At 38.8% G+C, this 24733-nt stretch overlaps 2 protein-coding genes and 1 long non-coding RNA gene across 3 annotated transcripts in view; 2 read left to right on the top strand and 1 right to left on the bottom strand.

Moving 5' to 3' along the window:
- The window catches only part of LOC308083683 (Fc receptor-like protein 5), a gene marked incomplete at its 3' end in the record, with an annotated part of 28221 nt that extends 20361 nt beyond the window's left edge, over positions 1–7860 (top strand). Inside the window, exons 11-19 of the mRNA XM_080425997.1 lie at positions 997–1114; positions 3055–3087; positions 4257–4535; positions 4709–5017; positions 5429–5677; positions 5802–6053; positions 6391–6549; positions 7691–7706; positions 7791–7860. Coding sequence (XP_080282123.1) covers positions 997–1114; positions 3055–3087; positions 4257–4535; positions 4709–5017; positions 5429–5677; positions 5802–6053; positions 6391–6549; positions 7691–7706; positions 7791–7860 — 1485 coding nt within the window. The remainder of the gene's footprint in view (positions 1–996; positions 1115–3054; positions 3088–4256; positions 4536–4708; positions 5018–5428; positions 5678–5801; positions 6054–6390; positions 6550–7690; positions 7707–7790) is intronic.
- A 4240-nt stretch (positions 7861–12100) lies between these two features.
- LOC308083851 lies at positions 12101–12710 on the top strand. The gene is made up of 3 exons (XR_013933012.1): positions 12101–12165; positions 12357–12416; positions 12598–12710. It is a non-coding gene; the product is annotated as an uncharacterized lncRNA (long non-coding RNA).
- A 5766-nt stretch (positions 12711–18476) lies between these two features.
- LOC308083684 (uncharacterized protein) overlaps positions 18477–24733 on the bottom strand; it is a gene marked incomplete at its 3' end in the record, with an annotated part of 82961 nt that continues 76704 nt past the window's right edge. Inside the window, exons 3-7 of the mRNA XM_080425998.1 lie at positions 23995–24306; positions 23528–23794; positions 21871–21984; positions 20869–20966; positions 18477–18494 (exon numbers count right to left, since the gene is read on the bottom strand). Coding sequence (XP_080282124.1) covers positions 18477–18494; positions 20869–20966; positions 21871–21984; positions 23528–23794; positions 23995–24306 — 809 coding nt within the window. The remainder of the gene's footprint in view (positions 18495–20868; positions 20967–21870; positions 21985–23527; positions 23795–23994; positions 24307–24733) is intronic.

Here is a 24733-nt window from a genome sequence, read left to right on the forward strand (position 1 = left end):
CCCAACCCCACTTATAGGGGCGGCTACACCGCCCAAAAATCACACCCAGTGTGAAGTGGGCGGTGTGGTCATCACAGTGATGGAGGCTCACTTTTAAAAAAAGCTTTTTTTTAAGTGCATAGTCCTATTTATAGGTTATTGATTTCATCATGTGTCTCGCTAGCCAATCACAGCGCTGAATAGAGTCAGCCAATAGAGTCAGCCAATCACAGTACAGCTAGGGGTGTACTAATGCTAGGGGTGTACTAATTATGAGCCAATCACAGTACAGCGAAGGGTGTACTAATGAGGTGTCCCAACCCCACTTATAGCTACACCGCCCAAAAATTACAAAAAAAATATGTTGCTATATACTGGACATAGCAACAGGAACCCCAAAAAGGGGTTCCCGTCCGAAAGGTATAGTTACAAATAGGGGTTCCCGCCCAAAATGGGTTAAGACCTGAGGGCGAATCTTAGCTAAAGTCTTCCAAATCGCAACAGTTTTCTAAAAGAACGTAGTGGTTCTCAAACGTTGTCATGTCAAGGACCCCCAAATTGTTATGTATTTGGCCGTGGACCCCCATCTCAAAATATTGTGTTCCTGGGACCCCCCAGAAGCAAAGATTTGCTGCTTAAAATGTTCGCTTTAAAAGAATATACAGTAAATATATTAATTTGCACACATTGTCTCGATTTTAAAAAAAAATAGCAGATCTACAAGCTCATAGCGCGGCACTCGGTGCCGCGCTGTAAGCTTGTATATCTGCTATTTTTGAATAGCCAAAGTGTAAAATAATGCTTTTTTGCTCAAAAAAAATAATTACACAGATACGTTCCAGGTCTCAATGGGTTAAGGTGAGCCTGAACTCCATTGTACTTTCAAGACACGTTGCTTACATTATCATACGACTGGCCCCTACAGTTAGACAGGTCCAGTCCCAGACTGTCCACCATAGCGATAACCCAATCTGCCAAACTCTCCCCAGTGTGACTTTCAATGGGTTTGAATGCCAGAAAACGCTCAACTATGGCGAGTCTGGTCTGAGTCGGGTCATCCGTCATTGTGGCACTGACAGGGGCTGTGCCTGCTGCGCCACCGCTGGCCCGGATACTGACTCGGGGGGCTCCAGCCGTAGCCGCTCCACTGATATATGGTGCCGTTGTTGATGTTGTTGTTCTACTTCTTCATTTTCGGGTATTAAAATGGTGATATTCTCATCCTCTTCGACTCCAGAGGCTTCTTTTAGCTTTCTTGCTTTCCTTTCGGAAGCACCGCTCTGTACACTTTTTCTTTGATCCATGATAAATATGAGTCTGTGTCAAATCTCACAAAACAGCAGATCAGTATGCGTACGTGCGTGCGTCAGTTTTCTTCAGTGACATTATGAAATAGTCACTGCTGTGACTCCATGACAGTGACCAAGTTAGTGGTTTCTTTTTGTTTTCATTTGCGTCTGAATGAGTGGCTCTGTGTCTACGTGATGTACAGTAATATATATTTTGACCTAAAATGAATATCTCACCCTCTCTTCCGAGAAAGAGGAAGGAAAATAAGATGGGATTTTACTAAAGAAGAAGTTGGACAAAAAAATGCTGATCGTCCCCGCCCTCTCTCTCTCTCTCTATTTCCCTGTTTCACAACAGTATCTATATGTTCAGAGTGAATAGGAAGTAGAAAGGTTTTTCAGTCATTCATCACAGGACAGGATGGGTCACATCTGTCTCTGTGTTCTCTTCTGTGAGTATATCACTATTATTACTAGTAGCATATTGAACTACTATTTGAACCATTTTAATTAAAACATGTGTGGCTTTAGTTTATAAAAAAGTTCAAAGTTAAACTGCTGAATTCAAATACAGTAGAATTATGTCAATGGAATCAATGCAGTAGTTTGTTTTATTTAGGATCTTAACCAATGTTCTGCACTTTGCATTTTAATTTACTATTAGCATTAACAACCAAAATAACAGACTAATGTACAACAGTGATGATGCAACTACAGTATAGAGACACCCTCTAGTGTCCACTCCTAGTAGAATACAATTTATTTTTAATTGAATTTTATACACATTAAGAATATTGATGATTATAGCAGTAGGATATTGCATAACAGTTCTTATAAAACTAACTAAATGTGTAGCATCCAATTGTGAGTGTGTTATTGCCATTATACTTTATGTTTTCAACATTTTATTCACACTAATGTCTACACACAATTGAGGGCAGAAAACAAGAAGGTGCTAATTAACTTTAAATTATAGCTCAGTAATCCTGTCTATTTTGGTCAAGCCTCATTATAGCCATTGATATGAATAAAACATTAGCAGGATGGACACATTATTATTGCTTGTTATTTGTTCTTATTACACGGCTTGGTTGAATGCTTGATTCTGATTGGTCAATCGCTGAGTTCAGCGATTTGTTATTTCTGAATAATGACCAATGAGCTCAATACAAACTGCTGTCTAATCAAAGAGCACCTGCTCATATCAACCTGCGCTGCTTGATTTTATGCTGTATCCAACATGACAGTGATGTAGTGATTCAGGGTCCAATCCAAAATCTATTCTATTTGATCAACACTTTCCGAGGCGACTGTGTTGTGCTGGGCGGACGGCCTGCAACACTTATGGAAGAATACTAAAACGCTTGCCCCAAAGCACAGTCGCTCCAGGGCAAATCTGCTGGTATTCACCTGTTAGCGCCGCTGGTCCGCGAAAAGAATGGGGGCGAGCGTGTTTTGGGGCGAGACTTCCGGTAACCTTATGGAATACTTTCATTGCTGTAAGCAAGGAAATACTTTGTTTTGTTGTTACTTTTGGGTCAATTTATTAAGTAGCCGTGTGATAAGTGGGATAATTGCTGGGTAGCTGGTCATTATTGAAAAATATATCTCTTCAGGGTGATTATGCACCTCCGCTCCGCATCGGTGCATAATCACATTGTCGGGATTAATTAATTAAACCCGGCAATTATCCCTTGCTTATTTAACAACTGTGGTGTCATGTTAATTAGGAATAATAGAAATGTAGATATTTATCCTTCATATTGTTTGATCAAATATTTTTCAGTGCTGAGCAGCTTCTCCTATGGACACAGTGAAGGTAAATATTTAATATCTATTCTCTTGCAGTCAACAACATATTAACACCTGTCACATACTTCATCATCTCAATTATGACATATATTTCCCTCAGTTTACTAGTATGTATTACAGTCATGTTTTGTACTCAACTTGTTACTGTGATTTAGTGACAGGCAGACTGTTTGTATCATTTGGTTTGATTCTACTTGTGTGTTTGTGTTCTATGTGTTTGTGTAGAGAGATCACAAGCTGTCCTGACCATGGAACCCAACGGATCCCACATATTTACTGGAGAGAATGTTACATTCACATGTGACATGAGAGAAGGAGAGGAGAGTGATTGGCTGTATTACTTTTACAAAGATGATGTTGCAATTGTCAGCAACCCGGATGATAATACATTTAGATTTAAAGCAGCTCCAGACTACAATGCTGAATACCACTGTACTGGTGTTAATAAAACTGATCACCAGGTTGGAAAACACAGTAACAAAGTTACTGTGCCTATGTCAGGTAAGTCATATTATCATATTTCCTAATCACTGCCATAATATGCAAGATCATTCATAGCACTCATATTATGAAACCTTTTAATTATGGGTCTCTAATCTCCACTCATAAAGAGAATATCCTGTTTCAAGGACATGTCAGGTCTTTATAATCAGCAGCGCTAAGTATGTAACATTAATGCGCGAGGGGGCCTTGTTTTTTTTTACCAATAACTAACTTGTTTGATTCATAATGTTTTTGGAAAATGAAAAAAATGTAATAATAATAAGGGTAATAATAATAATAATAATAATAATAATAATAATAATAATGAAATAAAATAAATGAAAAAAGTAATAAAAAAAAACCTGACCCCCTCACATATTATTAGAAAGACACAGTCAGAACCAAGGACGGGTGTTTTCAATGAATCTATCATGGTTAAAATGGTTACAATTGGTTTATATAGGAAGGGGACGTGTTGATTAATATCACATAATGTAAAAACAGAAATACTGGGTGCTCACAAAAGCCAGAGGAGGCGTTAAAATGATATGTTTGAAAATGAAACCAAAAGTCATTTGTGCAGATTTGTTCTATCTGGAACAATTGGGAACTTTGTTCAGAATCAAACTTCTAGGTAGATAAACATATCAATACGCAGTGATTGTGTGTGTTATTTTGGATTTATTTTTGTAGTGGGCAGGTCTTTTGTGATCCTGCAGCCCAGTTGGTCTCCCATATTCAGTGGAGAGACCATCACTCTCAAGTGTGAGATACAGGGTGGAGGTGACATCGACTGGATTTATGAATGGTACACAAACAGATTATCTGTCTACAAACCAGACAACCAAGCTGAATTCAGAATTGACAGCGTCCTTGGAATTCACAGTGGAGACTACATGTGTAAAGGCCGTCCCAAAAATGACCCACAGTCTTCAACAGAGTGGAGTGATGCTGTTAAATTGACTGTGTCCGGTAAGTCAGAATATGTCTAATGTATGTAGAAAATGTCATGGGAATGTTCTGAATTGGAGCTGGTGTTTGCAGCCTCCAGACATTGTATGAAACACCAATATCAATATCTTCAACAGTCATGTCATTAAGTAGCAAACCCTGTTTTTAATCCAGAGAATTTTGCTTTCCAACAGCCAAACCCAAGCCTGTTCTGAGTGTGTCTCCTCCATGGTTGAGTCCTGGAGCCTCAGATACTCTGAGCTGTGAAGTTAAAGAATCATCTGCAGACTGGAGGTTCGACTGGTACAGGGCTGTTCCTGAACTATCACCCAAGTCCAACTCCTACACTTATGAGCTCTTACCTGGTAACCTCCATGGGACTGTAGAAGGTTCCTACATCATTCATGGTCCTATAGGCACAGGAGGATATGTGTGTAAAGCTGGGAGAGGAAACCCAGTTTATCACACTGAGTACAGTGAACCTCAGTTTGTGTGGTCTGGTGGTGAGTGTGACTATAATTTATCATTCTTAATTATTCTAAGTTGTTTTCTAAACAGGACAGACCCAGTGACTGACTGAGTGATTCACTCTCTCACTCTTCCTCACTTCCAGGGCCCCACGAAGGGTAGTGCGAACGGTGCGGCCGCACAGGGCCCCGCACTTGGGGGAGCCCTTTTTTTTTGTGAACAGAATCACGTTTAGTAAGAGTTATAAAAAGAAATAACCGCAAATAACCACCAAAAACTCGGAAATATCCGCCCAAAACCGCAAAAAAATCGCGCGCGAGGATGGGGGCACATGGCCCCGCATTTCTCCCAGACGGCTCTGCTCACTTCCCCTGATTTCAATACAGCATACAGTTCTCTATGTCATGTTGACACTGCTTGACCTCTGATCCTGTGTTGTGTTTTAGATCTTCATTCTTCAGCTTCTCTCACAGTGAGTTCTAACAGAACTCAGCACTTCCCCTCTGAGTCTGTCTCACTGAGCTGTGAGGGAAGATCTACTGAATGGATGATGAAGAGTTACACTGATCGATTGATAGACTTTTCATCTAGACTCAGAATGCCCAAAGCTACATGGACCAGAAAAGACAGTGGAGTGTTCTGGTGTGAGTCTGGTTTGGGAGAGTACAGTAATGCTGTCAACATCACAGTACAGGGTGAGTCCAATCAATTCAATCACTTCCTAACAATCCTGCAGTATTCCATCCACTACTAAAAGCATGATATTTAATTGTGTTCAGTGTCAATCCTAAAATGTTTAACTTGTTACCTGCTTTACAGGTTCATTTAAGGCTTCTGTCATCCTGGTGAGTCCTGTTCACCCTGTGACTGAGGGACATTCTGTGACTCTTCAATGCAAACAGAAAAAAGACATGCCACTCTCCAACGTGGACTTTTATAGAAATGATAAACTGGTCCAAACTAATACCAATGGAAAGATGATCATACCTGCTGTATCTAAGTCTGATGAGGGATTCTACAAGTGTAAATATTCTGGAGGAGAGTCACCACAGAGCTGGATGGCAGTGACATGTGAGTAAATAATTACTTTTTTCATGTATTTAAACAATATACAAAATTGCGAATGCAAGTACACACATTTATGCATTACTTTATATGTCATTATTCTGAGTTACGAATGTTAGAATGGTAAGAATGTGGATGTGGAAAGTGTTTCAATTACAACAAATAACTTTCCATCTTTGTTTGTGAACTATATCATACTATCATATCAGTGGTTTCCCAGGCTCATAATTGAATCTCAATATATTAGTCATACTCTATAGCATAAATGCTAAAATGAGTTGCTCCAATACTAATCTATTTATTTCAAATACTATTTTCATTGTGTCAGTGTCTCAATCTTCAGTGTCAGGATCTACTCCATCTACAGTGAGTGGATCTCCTCCACCTTCAGTGAGTGTACCTGTTGAACAGAGTTCTCCAGTGGGGTTGATTGTTGGACTTCTGGTTGTGATTCTACTGACCATCCTGCTGCTCCTGCTGTGTCGATACAGAACATCCAAAGGTGAGAAACACTAGTATTATGAATCGATCCACTGGCTACAACTGGTTAAAAATGCTACAGCTCGACTTTTAACTGGTTCCAAAAAGTTCGACTACATTACACCAATTCTGGCCTTCCTGCACTTGCTGCACTTCCAGCATTTAGTTTAGAATTGTAAATTTAAAAAATCGATTAATTACATACACGGCCAGGTCCGGCCTTGCATTTTATATTTCTGATCTATTTCAACCTGTTTAAAGGGGTGGTGCCATGGTTTTGCACTTTTTCTGTTTTTCATGTGTCTATGAGGTTGATAGAACTTCATTAAGCCTCCTGGTGGTGTTTTTATGGTGTTTTATGTCTTCTCTGACTATTTTGAGTTGCTACCTGGAGGCTGAAACCTTGAGGGTCAAACGTGCCAATAGAGAAACAGCGCTTTAGTGACATAGTAAAAACATACCCTCCCCCTCATTATCATAACACAACAGGTGTGGGCATGAGGAGGAGGAGGGACTAGGACAGGTGGGTGGTGCTAAGGTGGTGGAGGAGGTGCTAAGGTGAGAACCAGGTATACTTAATGAACTGGAGGCGTGTCCACATAAAAACATAATTTTAACAATTTCTGTACAGTTTTTTGAAAAAAATCTTCCTCCTAGTTTAACCATAATACCTGATGATTACGTTTTAGGGGGGGGGGATCACTGAAAATCACGGCACCCCGTCTTTAAGAAAGCATTGCTTGTCATTCCAACGTGTCGCTTAAAAACTAAAGGAGACCGGGCATTTTTCTATTCGAGTATCCGACACTCTGGAATGCCATGCCGGAGGAGATCAGGCTTGCCTACACTGTGCCTTGTTTTAAATTGCTTCTGAAAACACATCTTTACAAAGGTGCTTTTAACCCTCAACCCTCGCAGTTTTAATGTATCTTTGTTTTTTTTGTGTTTTCTGTTGTTAAGCCATTTGATTTATATCATGGAGTTGTGACTTTTTCTGTTAAGCACAACATGCCTGTCATGTTTATTGGTTTGTCTTGTGTAAAAAGGGGGGGAAATAATAAAAAGAAGAAGGGAAAAAAGCTAATTTTACAGTAGGTTGTACAGAGGACTGTCTGGCAGTGTGAAACACAATGTAACATGTTTTCATCTTCTTTTTATTACAGATCCATGTTGTGTCAGGTGGGTACACAAATTCTGTTTCCACTGACTGCTGATAGCTCACCTGCTTTGTGTCTTCTGTGTTTGAACTAGCACCTCCTATAGGTTGTTCAGGGCATCTGTTCAGCAGGGAGTGAAGGTGGGAAGGATAGAGTGCGTTATATCCTCCTGGTGAAACTCCTCACTGTCAGTGAAAAGAAGTGACTGGTGACTCCATGAGTTTCAGAGGAGATGTGGTTGTCTACACCAGTGACCTCTAGTCTGACAGAGTTTGACAATTTAGTTTTTGATACTTTTAAGGATCTTTATCATTATTATTATTTATTAATTCATGTATTTATTCATGTATTAATTAATTAAATAATAATAATAATAATAATAATAATTATTATTATTATTATATAGTCCATACCAGGTGAAGTGCGCAGGCAAAAGTATTTGCGACCCACGCGCGCGTTTCGTCGCGGCCAAACCCGTGGCCAACCCCCCCCCCCCGCGCGCGTTTCGTCGTGTCCCTAAACTATTGGACTTGGAATCATTTAAACGCTTTGTTAGTCTGCATAACAACAACTGTCAATTTCAGCTGGTTTAAATGTGGAATATGTGAGTTTTACTTATTCAAGTAAACAAACCTCTAGAGTTTTAGATACATTAGTCAATTAAGGTTATTTGATTTTTGTCCAGAGTGCGCTATATTTGTCACTCAAAACATTTTACAGTGTTTTGCATTTGCGCACGTGCGTGTGTTTGTGGACACGAGACACAAGGTGGTACATTCAATACTGTGTGTCAGATGTTAAGATACTCAACAACTGAACACTGTCTATTCCATCCGGTTACCACTCTGTCCTGTCCCTGATACTTAATGATAATTTATTAATTAGTCAATTAACCTACTCTAGGAGCTCAGCCCTATCTGTCTCCTCTTAAAAAATGACCATAGTACATATTGCATATTACTTCATGTTGCTAAATATCTTGAAATAGATCCATCAAGTCCAGGGGAACCAATCAGAACTCAGCAGCAGACCAGAGGACCAACCAGAGTGGAAGTCCAGATGATGGACACACCCCACTTCAGCATGGTCAGCCTTTCAACCAATCACAATCAGTCACAACCAATCAATCAATCAATCAATCAATCAATCAATCAATATAATCAGTAATTTATGGACGCCTATGGTTGTTTCTTTGGTTCTTTCTTTCAGTTGAAGCTGCAGCTGAGTCCAGTGATGTGACTTATTCACGGATTGAACTCAAATATATGGGCAAGGAAAAGAAGGGTGAGCAAACAAAATACATGAAATGAATATGAAATATGATACGGTGGATATTATGGACTGTATAGTAGTGTCTGATTTTAACGCAGTTCTGTGTAACATTTATGTATGAGAGCCTGCAGAGTGTCTATGAACTTCATAATGTAGGTCTATTACCATACTGTCCATCACATGAAGCCTACAGTAGGCCTACTACAGCTGTGTCTTCCTAACAGTGTACAGTCATTTCTATAGGTAGCTAATAATAAATACAATTCCTAACAAAGAGTTTCCTCTACAGATACATCTGCTGATCAACTTGAGAGCTCTGTGTATTCTGAAGTGAAGCCTGTTTCAGACACAGGTATACATTCTCTTATTTACTATAGCAAAATTTCAACAACATTCAGCCATGAGGTGTTTGCATTTCCACAGACAATGTGTTAAAATCATCAATAACTCCACTGTTTATGTGGGAAATTAACATTAGTCACTCAATGGCTAAATGGTTTAGAATTTTGACTGGTGACAACTCAGTCGCCAGAACCAGACACTGGCATTGTACATTTCTGCAAAATAAGTGATTTGTTTAGTATTAAATATTATTTCTGGCCACAAAAAATAATAATTCACATGAACATTTCTATAGGCTGCTTGTATCATATAATTGACCTTCTTTTTTTATTTCACTTCAATAGGAAACCAGTCATTGGACAGAGATAGTTTTCCATATAAATATGTTTTTCTCTTGAAATAGTGACAGTGAATAGTGAAACTCACTTTTTGAGTTCTGCTCTTATCCTTGATGATCCTTGATCCTTGATATCCTTGATGTGTAAGATCAAGATGCACTTGGGACAGGTTCCTTAGTGTGTCTGATGGGTTCCTAGTTCATAGCTTGAAGTGAAGGATTTAGGCCTGCTTTTTGTCTGTGTCCGGGATTTCCAAATCCGGTCATGTTCTCTTTGGTGTTAAACTATCATGACAACACATATCAGGTGGTGTGTTTATAAGATGGAAGGAAGTTGATCAACTTTTTATGATGCAGTTAGTTGTTAAGGAGGCTTAGACGTGTCGGGTTGATATACTCAACTGGACTTGTGCAATACATACCAGGAATACATGTTTTCTCTCAGTAAATGTTTAATCTGAAGTACATTTAATTTCCTTTTGAGTGTAATCTATCACGTGTATCCTTTGAAATAGAAGCATTACACTTTAAAATAATCAATAATCAATAGTCAGCTACAACAGTTGTAAACAGTTCATTCATGAATAAAACTCTGACTTGTGTGTTGTGTTGTAGAACCAGATGTGACCTACGCCCAGGTTAACTACAAAAACAAAGACAAGAATAAGAAAGGTAGGTTAAATGCATACTGCCTGCAATATGTCAATTCACAACAAGGATATTTTCCACAATAATGCATCTGTTGCATTGAAACATAATGAGTCCATACATAGTCATGGGGGAAAAGAAACAGGGCAGCCTGGGGCCTGTTCCTCAAAAGGTGAATTAGAGCTAAAGCCTGGCTTTTCCACCTATCCTGGCTTAATTTAGCCAGGATTAGAGCTGAGTCGGTTCCTCAAAAGGTGAATTATCTTGAAGATTAGTTTAGCCAGTTCACCCTGGCTAAGTTTAGCCTTATCCGATTCCTCAAAAGAGAATTGAAGCAAGCCTAGCTTAGTTACCATGGCAATTTAGCTGTGAAGTTAGCCTGGTCAGGAGCAGGCTAACAGCCAAGCTTACTTAATCCAGTGCCTTGTTCTTCAAGTTTTTCCACTAATTCAAAACATGTGTTTGTATATGGACTCATTTTAATGACCCTGCATTCAAATAAAATGAAATAAATACAATAAGATATAATCAAATTAATTACTGAAATAGTGTGTGACCATGAATCATAATCATAATTGTTTCACAATGACTCATGTGATATGTAATTGTCACTCTGTTATAGTTAACACTATAGTTAATCTTGTTGTTAGATGTTTGATAATATATTACATTTTTTTTTAAATATTATAAAAAATGTCTGACACATACATACACACACATATACCCGTAACTAATAATTTATATATATATATATATATATATATATATATATATATATATATATATATATATATATATATATATAATTATTAGTTACGGGTTTAAAGGAGCCTCTTTGTAAGTCAATGAGGAGCATATTTTAAATTATCAATTTCTAGTCAATTGGAGAAATTATTTTTTATTTCTTGTCCACCTTTGGAGTTACATCATGATGGCAAGGTAACTACACAACCCAAACCTCTACCAAAGTGGTCTTGCAAATGTGGGGTTATTTATTGCGTGTCTCGTCCCGTCCCGTCCCCCCCGCTCATCCCGTCACGGCCCCCTGTCGCGGTCAACCCCCCCCCCCCCGTCTCGTCCCCCGTCCCCCGTCCCGTCCTGTTGTGGCCCCCGTCGCAGTACACCCCCCCCCCCCGTCCCGTTGCCCGTCCGTCTCAAACACACACACACACACACACACACACACACACACACACACACACACACACACACACACACACACACACACACACACACACACACACACACACACACACACACACACTCTTGCAATACTTTGCCATGCTTTCTCCCTGGATCTATTTATTGCGGTCGCGTTTCCTTTCTTGCTTAAATACATTTTACTTCCTTGTATGATTTCATGAGCTGCTGCAGTGCTGCTATTCAGCCACAGAGAAGAACGCTGCTCTGGTTTTGGACTCCGTGATTGGTCAAGTTCAAGGAATCTGCGCTCGAGTTCATGGTCTTTTATAGAAATACGTCGCTGGCGAATCGCCACCCATTCAGCCTGGCTTCATTATCCTGGCTGGACACAGCCTGGCTTGACATAGCCTAGCTCGACAAAGTTGCTCCTTTTCAGCCTGGCTTGGCGTCTGAGGAACGGAATAAACGAGGCTTTTCGGACCCGACTTTGTCAAGACTGGATTTGGCTTAAGGCCAGGCTTTTTTAATTCACCTTTTGAGGAACAGGCCCCTGGTATGGTTCAATTAATCAGATTGCATTGTTAATGAAACTGAATTATTAACAATCAGTGACAATCAGTTGCAAACAGTTCATTCATAAATAATACTTTGCTCTGACTTGTGTGTTGAGTTGTAGAACCAGATGTGACCTACGCCCAGGTTAACCACCAACACAAAAACAAAGACAAGAATAAGAAAGGTAGGTGAAATGCATATGTGCTTGCCAATTCACAATAAGCTACTGTGTAGTTTTTGCTCAATAATGCATCGGCCTTGAATAGACAGGTAGACAGCCTTGTATGTGGTTCAAGTAATCAGATTAAGAAACAACATACTGTGAATTCAAATGTTAACATTTTCTGTGTAAATGTTTTCCATTCACTGAATCAGCAGCTCCAGAGAAAACTGAAGACACCATTTATTCTCAGGTCAAACCTGGGACATCCCTTGGTGAGATTCTTTATTTATTTATTCACATCTACTGAGCTACTGCTGCTATATCTAGTTCTGTCTTAATGCTGTGACCTCATAGAAGTTAAACAAAAACAGTCAGACTACAATATCTTATTATTAAATGACAGTTAGTGTTGCTGGGTTTGCTTTTTTAAAGTAGTTTGATGTTTTGTTCCAGGATGATAAATGAAGATGTCAGTAGAACATGGTGAAGACAAGACAACATGGAAGAAGCAGAGTTATATACAGTATATCCACACTGATAATGAGTCATACACACACACACACACACACACACACACACACACACACACACACACACACACACACACACACACACACACACACACACACACACACATTGAATTGTGTTATGCAGCTCTTTGTAACACCTTCCCTTGGCTCCTCGTTTCTTGCCTTAAAAACTAGTTTATAACGTTGTTATCACAACAAAGGATGACATACTGTACTATATTACTGTACAATACTATACATTTTGCACATAGAATGGAGAGGGTGACAGGTCCAGACGTAGACAGGGCTCAGAGATGTGTCTTTCCCACCCGATTAATAATTCGGACAAATATTTCTACCATGTGCATTGTTCTGACAGCCCTTCATTATACAACGACAACAACTCATAAGGCAAGCAATGTGGAGGCAGGCAGTTTAAAACTTTAAAGACAGGCCCCAACCAATCACAACATGGAACCTGTATTAATATTTGTTGTGCTAAAAACAATGACAAAGCCGTTTACACATTTTTGCTACTGTGGATTTCATCCAGAAAAATATCTCCATCCGATGACAGAGGGATTTGGTGGTATTGGCCACTGAGAAGTTAATAACAAATAGCTTGGATATGGATGCATCTGTTGAGATTTTACAAGGAAAAAACTGTATATCCCTATAGACAGAGATATTATATTGTAGCTGTAGTTTCCCTCTCAGTCCTTTTTGATTGTATTGTTTGATCTTGCCATGTGCATTCTATGATTCCATTGTATAAACTTGCATTACTTCTCTTTGTATATATTTGTATTTAAAGGATTGAAGTAGTAATCTACTTTTGATAAGCCCATAGATATACAGGTGGATGGGCTTTTTTTTTTTTTACTATAGTGTTTTTAGGGTTACTCTTGATTTAATTGCTTTCTTTGTCACCTTAATTGCCTTATAGCATTGCAAGTTAATTAGACATTGAATGAGCAGCTTTAGCTTCGTTAAACAGGTATAGAATTGATTAATTGTAGATCGACACTGTTGTGTAGAAACCATGTATATCCTTAATTAATGTATATATATAATAAAGATTCACCTTAAATGAATGGTCTATTTGATCAACTTCATCATATTAGAGTGGCCTACAAAGTAGCAAAAACAGCTAATCTACAATCTCACATATTGTAGATTTAAAAATTATTTTTTTAACATTGAAACATTTTGGAAATCTTTACCTATAATTGCATGCCAAAAATAGGGAGGTCAGGTTGAAAGTGGGTAAGTATGTCTGTGGGTTTTATAAATACTGAACCAATGAAAAATAGTAGGTTCCCACCCGACAGCATTCATATGTTGCATTTTGTCTGTTACTATTAATAAGAAAAAATGTAAGGTTTGACCACTATTTGTTGTGTGTTGTTTTCTGTGTCTATAACTACTACAGTAGTTACTTACCTCACTATAACAAACTGGACCGGAAGGCCATACTGTTACCAAACTCTGTAAAGTAGAGAAGGAAATACGTACATAGCCATTCAAGTTAACTGGACATGTTATGTCAAACGGGGTAAGAGGATATTTATTAAATATCCTCTTACCTCATTTGATGAATGCACTGTGGTTAACACTTTGTTTCATGTAAACATGTTTAGAACAGATAGATCAGTTTCCCACCACACATGCAGGTGTGTTGATGTTACATGTGCTGGAGTCTGAGTCAAAAAAGGTGTTTAAAGTAGCTCATTCATAATATGAAACTTAACTTATTAATATTAAGAATAGTAGGCCTACATGTCATAGGTGTGCATTAACCATGTTTTTTTGGGCGGTGTAGCCGCCCCTATAAGTGGGGTTGGGACACCTCATTAGTATTAGTTTCCTGCACTGTGATTGGCCCACTTGGCCCACTTTCCTGTACTGTGATTGGCTGACTCTATCGGCTGACTCTATTCAGCACTCTGATTGGCTAGCGAGACACATGATGACATTAATAACCTATAAATAGGATTATGCACTTCCAAAAATGATTTTGGAAGTGAGCTTCCATCACTATGATGACCACTGTGATGACCACACCGCCCACTTCACACTGGGTGTGATTTTTTCTTTTATGTTCTTATATTTATGTATTGGGGTGCAGACAGAAAATAGAAAACAACATTTTGGAGTAAACTTAATTTTTATTTTATTAATAGTAGCAGACATAATACAAACAACTTAATCAATACCACAACAGTACAACACTGCTTCAACAGATCATTAAAAAAAAATGCTGGCTATTCAAATAATGTGAAAAAGGTAAGTAGCCTACTTATGTTATAATTTGGCATTCTAATAAACAATAACTATGTTTTATGAATGTTGGAAAAAGGTGAACAGGTAAATCTGCCCCGGCCCTTAAAGGGCAAGACCACTTTGGTAGAGGTTTGGGTTGTGTATTTACCTTGCCATGATGTAACTCCAAAGGTGGACAAGAAAATTATTATTATTAAAAATAATTGCTCCATTGATTAGAAATTGATCATTCAAAATATGCTCCTCATTGACTTACATTGTACGGTAAAACAGCTCTCAAAGTCACTCTTTTAGCACCTAAACAAACGCAAACAAAGTTGATTCAGACAATATAGAACATCACCAAACCCAGTACTGTTTTTTTTTATATAAAAATGTTGACCTGTTGATTTTGCTATTTTTATTAAAAAGAAAACCCGGACTGGATTCGCGGATCCGCATCCGGATCTTCAAATAGGAAAATCAGAAGGAAGTTAACATTTTTATTAAAAAAACAAACAGTACTGGGTTTGGTGATGTTCTATATTCTCTGAATCAGCTTTGTTTGTGTTCGTTTACGTGCTAAAAGAGTGACTTTGAGAGCTGTTTTACCGTACAATGTAAGTCAATGAGGAGCAAATTTAGAATTATCAATTTCTAATCAATGGAGCAATTATTTTTGATTTCTTGTCCACCTTTGGAGTTACATCATGGCAAGGTAACTACACAACACAAACCTCTACCAAAGTGGTCTTACCCTTTAACATTCAGTTGAGCAGTCTTGTGATGTCAGGAGGGGAGGAAGTCCACCCTGGTAAACCTCACCTAAACTCTGTATACATAAATACAAGGATACAATATATATAAAATGAAACCTTTTACAGTAGAGAGGCTTCCAGAGTATTGCAAATATATTTGATACCGGATATCAGATACTGGAAATACAGATATCTATAGCTTCTTACACTGCTGATGCTATCATTGTGCAGTTCCATTCTGCTACCAGTAGGGTGACCTTTTCAAATCATCGTCAGTCATTTCCATATAACTATATGGAAAAAAAATAAAACAAACTTATATTGTTGTTTAGATATTGAACTAGTAAATATCAAAAGTTGTCCCTTATCCGCTACCCTACCTTTAAGCTGCTCACTCATCTTTCTACTTATATAATTGGGCATATCAAAAGTAGATTATTACTAATAATCCATTATCTACAACTATATACAAAAATAAGTAATGCAGGTTATGCAAAAATGCAAAAATGGATGGACAAAAATAGCCCATCTACAAGCTCACGACATGCCACGTTGAGATGCGTTGTGAGCTTGTAGATTGGCTCCCCCCCCGCTATTTAGAATACAACAAAGTACATAGGGTTAAGTGGTTAACCTTTTTTATCAAATGCAATCATAAAATATTAGTTTTCTTTGACAACAGCAAAATAAAAAAGGATTGAGAAGGAAACTACAGCCAATACAATACAATGTCCCTGTCTATACAGCATCAGTGTCTGGTTTCTCAACCCTGACAAATGCTTCCATATCCAGCTCTTGACTTCTCGTGGCTCAATACCAGCAAATCCCTGTCATCACTACCCAAGAATCTATACATTGCATTTGTACTGACAAGAATAGCATAGCCTAAAATACGTTCCTGCTCAGTATAGTCATTCAATAGTCATGTGAGACCAATTCCTGCCAATAGAGTGATTGTGTCAAACTTGTATATCGTTGTGTTTAGCCAATGGAAAAATAACACAAACAGGGGCAGTCTAACAGCCTGCCCTCAAAGTGTTCAACCCACTGCTAGCCTCCACATTACATTTCCGTACAAGTGATTGTTATTCTGTAATGAAGGACTGATGGTCAAATGTACATGATAAAAATATTTGAATTATTGTTGATTGGGTGGGCAAGACACATGGACTTAGCCGTCCCCTGGCAACTTTAAAGGGTCATTCACAGTATGCACAATATGATCAAGATAACTATATTGTTTTAAAATGTGTTCCGAGTCAAATGGATGTTTATAGTTGTTGACAATAGGCCTATCGTTTGGATCACTTTCAGCGCGATTAGAAGGTTTTGTTATTAACGGAGATGAGGAAACACATTTGAATAGCCAATGCTATAGCTGGTAGGCTAGCTGGCCTTACCACAGGTATGCTCACCTCCTTATAATTGTCTCCGCCAGGCCGAAGGCATGGCGAGAGAGTACAGTATGTTTTACCCCCTGTCCGTCCGTCCGTGTGTGTGTGTGTGTGTGTGTGTGTGTGTGTGTGTGTGTCCGTCCGTGTGTCCGTCTGTGAACAGCTAATCTCCCACAACGTTGGCTTGATCGCAGCGAAACTTTGCACACACATTCCCTGGATGCCAATTCAGAACCTCTGCCCCAAATGTTTCACATGGGCCTGTTATAGCGCCACCAGGAGGCCGATTTGTGCCAAAACATATTTTTTGACAGTACTCCTTCAGATTTGATCCAAACATCAAAGCAAATCGGTACACAGTATCTCTATAGTCATGTGATCAACACGGATCTGTCCAATTTTCCATATTCCATCCTAATTGGTTAAGATTGCCTTTCAAAGTTTGCAGGATTGGTTTGTTTTCAACAAAATGCCTCAAATCATGAACACAGCATGCAATTCCTTGAAATTTTGCACGCACATTCCCACTAGGCTGAGGAAGAAATGGCACCCTTTTCACATTGGCCTGTTATAGCGCCACCAGCAGGTCTAATTTAGCAACACACATTTTTGGAACAAAATGCCTCAAATCATGAATGCAAGGTCCGATTGCCGTGAAAGGCCCAAGAAGAAATGGCACCCTTTTCACATTGGCCTATTATAGTGCCACCAGGAGGCCACAATAACCTACCTAACCTGGTGGAGACCTGTGCTCCGAGGAGCACTTTTTCTAGTTAATAATCAGTCAGATTATCCACAATGATCTCTCAACCTCTCTCCCTTTGTGTGGGCTCTGACACAGCTGGACTGCACAGTGCGAGTATGATGCCCTGTTTATGTACTTTATTGTTCTTACGTGTGGACACTAACTTAATTATTGTTGTCATTATAGTTATTGTGCTCAGTGTGAATGGCACTTAAGACTTTTAAAGGAGTTCTTCACCCATTTCCAACCTTATCTTCATATAACTGATCCTCACTAATGCTCATTATAAGATGGCACCATTTCTGTCAACTCACTGCATCTTATTGGACAGTTCAGAAACCTACCTACCAATGACATCATTGATGGGGATGCCAAGCTAATATACTGTAAACTACACATTTTCTCTTCCTGGAAAGTTAGCATGCTGAAATAGAAGCCATTGCATTAATAAAACATAAAAAAGAGAGCTTGTTTGAAATGACCAAACCTGCCTACTGATGATGTAAATGGTAGGCAGGTTTCAGAACTGTCCACGGCCCTCCTCTGAAACACAGAATGAGAAGACAGAAGTGGTGCCATTTTATAATGAGTATTAGTGAGGACCAGTTGTATGAAGATGCGTGTGTGTTTCTGCTTCTTCCATGTTGTCTTGTCTTCACCATGTTCAGACATCTTCATCATCCTGGAACAAAACAACATCATATAACTTTAAAAGCTCAAACCCAGTTACACTGACTGTCATTCAATAAGCTATTGCATGTCTGGCTGTTTCTATTTATCTTCTACCCCACTACAGCCTATAACCTTCACCTTAATCATATTTCATATTAATGTATTTTGTTTGCTCACCAGTCTTTTCCTTGTCCATATATTTGAGTTCAATCTGTGAATATGTCGCATCACTGGACTCAGCTGCAGGTTCATCTGAAAAGAATAATAACGATAGACGTGACAACGTCCATAAATTACAGATTCAAATAATTTCCACCTAATTCATCTCTATGATTCTATCAAATCTAACACCCTCTTTTGAAATTTACATTTAAATAAGCATATTGTCAATGTGCTATTGAACACCCTTTACTGGTCTGTGTGTGGGTTTGACAAATATTGAACAATTGAAAAGTATTAAAACGCGCTTCTGACTAAACCTCCTAACTCCATTGGATCCTCAAAACTGTCGGTCAAACCACCTAACTCCATCTTTGGAGATACAGTAGCTATTCTGTCTCAGATAGATGGGTGTCACTTCTACACCCCTTGACAGAGAGTGAACAACATCAAGTGTGCCCTGACAGTAGCTGTTTTCCATCATTTATTAGAATGACTAAGCCAAAAAAATCTGCACATTAATGGTCAAAAACCTCCTAACTCCACTTGAGCTGTATTTAGGTAAAGTGATGATAATATAAGGACACATTCAAGTATCTGATAATGTATAAAGTCACCGTAACAACTTTGATGTGGCAGTATTGTGTGGTTCTAAACACACGTTTTTTTAATATTTAATAATCCTGAAAAGTTCACAACAGCAGAGATATGTTATATGCAATAATATACAGTAGAATAACTGACTGAATGACCGTTAAAGCTCTGGTTTAAATAGGTGACTGATTAAGCATCTAAATAAGTATAATATATTTCGTTTTTAATTTGTTGATTTTAAATGCTTGTAATTTATATCACCTGCTAACCCTGCAATTGCAACTGCCTTTATATATTAGGGATATGTAGCGTTTTGTTAACAATCAATCAGATTATCCATGATTACCTCTCTCTCAACCTCTCTCCCTTCCTTACAATGATGTAACTGTTAGGTTACATCATCTTAATAAGTGGCTGTTGCACATGTATAGATGCATATCATATTGTCAGACTATGCTGCACCGTTATCTACGATGAAAAACATTTGCATACGCGAGCTGAGACATATATGATATTATGATATGATATTTGATGGCTACACCCACATCAAATGTATTGATAAATGCCAACAATTGAATTAATGAGCATAGCTGTGTTAGAATCATACAACACTATATAACCTTCACCTTCTGGTAGACTTGATAAGTTCAGTTCATGTTGGATTTCTGTTTAGCTAGTTACCTATACACATGATTGTATGACTACTGTAGGTTATATGTGATGACCAGAGTGGTAGTAGACCTACATTATGAAGTTCATAATAACACAATGCATTATGTTATTTCCTCGTGTATGAATGACAACTTTACTGTACACATGAAGCCACTCATACACAGCCAGTGTGAGCTGTGTTTGTTTGCTCACCCTTCTTTTCCTTGTCCATATATTTGAGTTCAATCTGTGAATATGTTGCATCACTGGACTCAGCTGCAGGCTCACCTGAAAGAAATGACCATGTAGACATCCATACATTACTGATTCACATAATTCTCCAATAATTAATCTATATAATTCTGTAAGAGTCTAACATAGCTCCCTCTTTGAAAATCCACATTTAACCCATTTAGACCTGGAACCCCCTATACGTAACTATACCATTCAATCTGGGAACCCATTTTGGGGTTGTTGTTGTTGTTGCTATGTACAGTATATAGCAAAATAATGTTTTTTTTGTAATTTTTGAATAAATACTAGATTTTTTCAGAAAAAAATGTATGCTGTATGCCAGTGTAGAGTTTTCAGTTGCTTGAGAGGGTTTGATAGTATAGATGTTCATAGACGTTCTTCTGGTAGACTTGATCAGTTCAGTTCATGTTACTGTGGTTCAGAGGACTTGGTTGAAACTATCAGTAAATATGATCTGTCTGTTGTTTTAAAATGATTCAAATATAAAGCATGTTATGGCAAAATGATGCTTTTAAAAAAAGTATTTGCTTGTGTTAAAATAATGCCTACACTTGAGTGAGTGAGTGAGTGAGTGAGTGAGTGAGTGAGTGAGTGAGTGAGTGAGTGAGTGAGTGAGTGAGTGAGTGAGTGAGTGAGTGAGTGAGTGATTGAGTGATTGATTGATTGAAGTGCCATTCTCAAAGCAGCTGGTGTGATTGATTCATTGTTATTGTTGAAAGGCTGACCATGCTGAAGTGGGGTGTGTCCATCATCTGGACTTCCTCTCTGGTTGGTCCTCTGGTCTGCTGCTGGGTTCTGATTGGTTCCCCGGGACTCAATGGATCTATTTCAAGATAAAGAATTAAAGATTTAGGAGGAGATAATTGAATGTACTACCTCATGTCACGTGTGTGTACACACACACACACACACACACACACACACACACACGCGCACGCACGCACGCACGCACGCACGCACGCACGCACGCACGCACGCACACGCACACACACACACACACACACACACACAGACGGATGAATAGGGGCGCAAACATAGTCTCTGCCACGCCCTCATGTAGCAGCCCTGCTTCTCTCTCACGGTACCGCTCTCCTCATCAACTCATCTTATTTTCTTCCTTGAAAATAACTGTCACAGTGATGGTTTGTGGGTGTTAACTTGCTAAAGATGACAAGTGAGCATAGCCACCACAAACAGTTTTGAGTGACAGATATGAGGCACTCTGGATCAAAAGTCAAATAACCTTTCATGTTTACATAAAAGGTTTTATGTTTTATGTTGACATCTATAGTATCATCTAAAACTATAGGATCCACAAAAAAGATAAACTCAGTCAGACTAGAGGTCACTGGTGTAGACAACCACATGTCTCCTCTGAAACACTTAGCGTTACCAACCATTTCATTTAACCCGACAGTGAGGAGTTTCATGCAGGGAGATCCCAGCTCCACTCCCTGCTGAACAGATGCCCTGAACAACCTGTAGGAGGCGCTAGTGCAGCCAAGCATAGATGACACAAAGCAGGTGAGCTATCAGCAGTCAGTGGGGGAAAAAACTAAAAACAGAGCTGTAGGCCTACATACCTGGCACAACATGGATAATCTGTAATAAAAAGAGTAAAACATGTTAAATAGTACTCTGCTGTTCAGTTGCACAACATACTGTTGGAGGACACTTTCCCGCATGATTATTATAAAAAATATAATCTAGATTTAAGTGTTTCTCACCTTTAGATGTTCTATATCGACACAGCAGGAGCAGCAGGATGGTCAGTAGAATCACAACAACAAGTCCTACAATCAACCCCACTACACTCACTGAAGGTGGAGTAGATCCAGACACTGAAGGTGGAGACACATATGATGACAAAGAAAAATGTAAAAGCATTTAAAAAAGAAATAGTATTCCCATTTTAGCAATTAGTCTATAGATATACTACAAGATATTGTAATGCAACTACTGTTATAAACCTGGGAGTCAACTAGCCTGGTGCCATTGCAAAAAAAGAAATTGCCCTCTGGCCATGCCAGGCTAGCAGACAACTGCCATGTCTGTTATTGTGCAACAGTTAACAAACAGGCCTAATTTATTTTTGTGTGTTTGTACCCTACAGAATTATGACAAATAAAAGTAGTAAAAAAAAACCTATTCAAAACATATTTGAATATTTAATCATATGATATACTATATATTTAATAAATACCCTTTGTTTTGCGTTCTTCTTTTTACACAGAATCAAATGTTTTGTGGTCATTATTCACCAGGAGTCTGGATGGCTTGGTTCCAGGCTTAAAATAATGTATTTAAATATTTTGGGAAATCTCTATCGGAAGAAGTAATGGGCTTTCAATCTGTGATGCCACAAAATGGCCGCCACTGCTATGCCCTATTTAATGTGTACAGATTGGCATGATGTTCAGACAAAATCATGTAGGATGTAGGATGTAGGAGTAATATGTGAAATTTGGGGCAGAGGTTTTTCCTTGGCCTCCAGGGTGTGTGTGTGCACAGTTTCTTGTCGATCAGGCCAACGGTGCCGGAGATTAGCTGCACACAGACACACATACACACATACAGTACATACACACACACACACACACACACACACACACACACACACACACAAACACGGACGGACGGACGGATGGTCAGGGGCGAAAACTTAGTCCCATCCATGCCTTTGACCTGTTGGAGACAATAAAAGTAAATTGGTTCCAGTACACTCACATGTCACTGCCATCCAGCTCTGTGGTGATTCTCCTCCAGAATATCTGCACTTGTAGAATCCCTCATCAGACTTAGATACAGCAGGTATGATCATCTCTTCATTGGTTTTGTCTTGGACCAGTTCTTCATTTCTATAAAATTCCACGTTGGAGAAAATCGAGTCTGTGTATTTGCATCGAAGAGTCACAGAGTGTCCCTCAGTCACAGGGTGAACAGGGCTCACCAGGATCACAGAACCACCTATAAAACAGTTACCGTAAGTTAAAATCAGTTAGCTTCACAGACCATTAGCCTAATGATAATAGAAAAACATGCTTTTGATTAGCCCCATCTGTGACCTCCACCTCTACTGTACTGTAGCTCTGGGACTCTATTTTTTGAACATTGTACAAATGTAATTTAAATAAAAATATAATATAGTCCCAGTATCCTACAGATAAATAATAATCATAATAATAAACCATGTTGTTCAAACACATGATTTATTATTATTTACTGTTTTAATCTGACATTTAACATGCTGTCAGAGAAATTGGTAAGAATTTGACCATTTCCCCTCGTCATTCGAATCTTTAATTAATGCTATAGCTACTAATGAGTAGATGGCATTCTGCACCGTTGCTAGGTAGTGAATGAAGTAACTGCACTCAAACTCACTGTGAACTGTGATGTTGACAGAATTGCTGTACTCTCCCAATCCAGACTCACACCAGTACACTCCACTGCTGAGTTTATACTTGCCGACATCCCATCTATATCTGGTCATTGGCTCGCTGCTTTGTGAATGCCCTTTCAATCCATTAGTGAAACTCTTCACTCTCCAAACAGTATAGTTTCCCTCACAGCTCAGCGAGACGTCAGACTCAGAGGTGAAGTGCTGAGTTCTGTTAGAACTCACTGTGAGAGAAGCTGAAGAATGACGATCTAAAACACAACACATTATCAGAGGTCAAACAATAACATACTGAAAAGAGAACAAGAAAGAATGGTAAATACAAATAGAAAACAGGGAAAGTGTGGAACAGTGAGAGTGAATTAGTCAGTCGGTCACTGGGTCTGTCCTCTGTATGTTAAGAAAACAACCTATAAGAAATTATGAATGATGAATTATGAGTCAAACTCACCACCAGACCACACAAACTGAGGTTCACTGTACTCAGTGTAATAAACTGGGTCTCCTCTCCCAGCTTGACACACATATCCTCCTGTGCCTGTAGGACCATGAATGATGTAGGAACCTTCTACAGTCCCATGGAGGCTACCAGGTAAGAGCTCATAAGTGTAGAACTTGTAGGAGTTGTTTGATGGTGTAGGGACAGCCCTGGACCAGTAGAACCTCCAGTCTGCAGATGATTCTTTAACTTCACAGCTCAGAGTCACTGAGGCTCCAGGACTCAACCATGGAGGAGACACACTCAGAACAGGCTTGAGTTTGTCTGTGGAAAAGCACTGGATTAAAACCATAATAATATTGCTTTTGTAATAGTTAGACCAACTGGGCTGCAGAGCCACAACAGACCTGCCCACTGTTTAAATGAAGAAATACAAATTTCACATGATTTCATATAGATATTTTGCTATTGATAGCATTCATTTCCAATGTAATTTGTTAATTAAAATAATATAGGAAAAATAATACATAAAGAAAACATTTGGAAAAACAGAGAAAAAAACAACAACATTGTAGAACCAGTTAAGCAAAAATACTACATACTTTATATATTGGTTAAGAATATGGACGTTGTCACTCCCAAGGCGTCACATTTTGCCACCCTGTCAGTAGCCCTGAAAGTCAAGTTTTGACGTGACGGTACGCCGTGACGACATCGCATGTTGACAAAACTATGCCTAAACCTAACCCAA

This window comes from Gymnoscopelus braueri (genome assembly GCF_963280865.1).
Source record: "Gymnoscopelus braueri genome assembly, chromosome: 4".
Taxonomy (NCBI): domain Eukaryota; kingdom Metazoa; phylum Chordata; class Actinopteri; order Myctophiformes; family Myctophidae; genus Gymnoscopelus; species Gymnoscopelus braueri.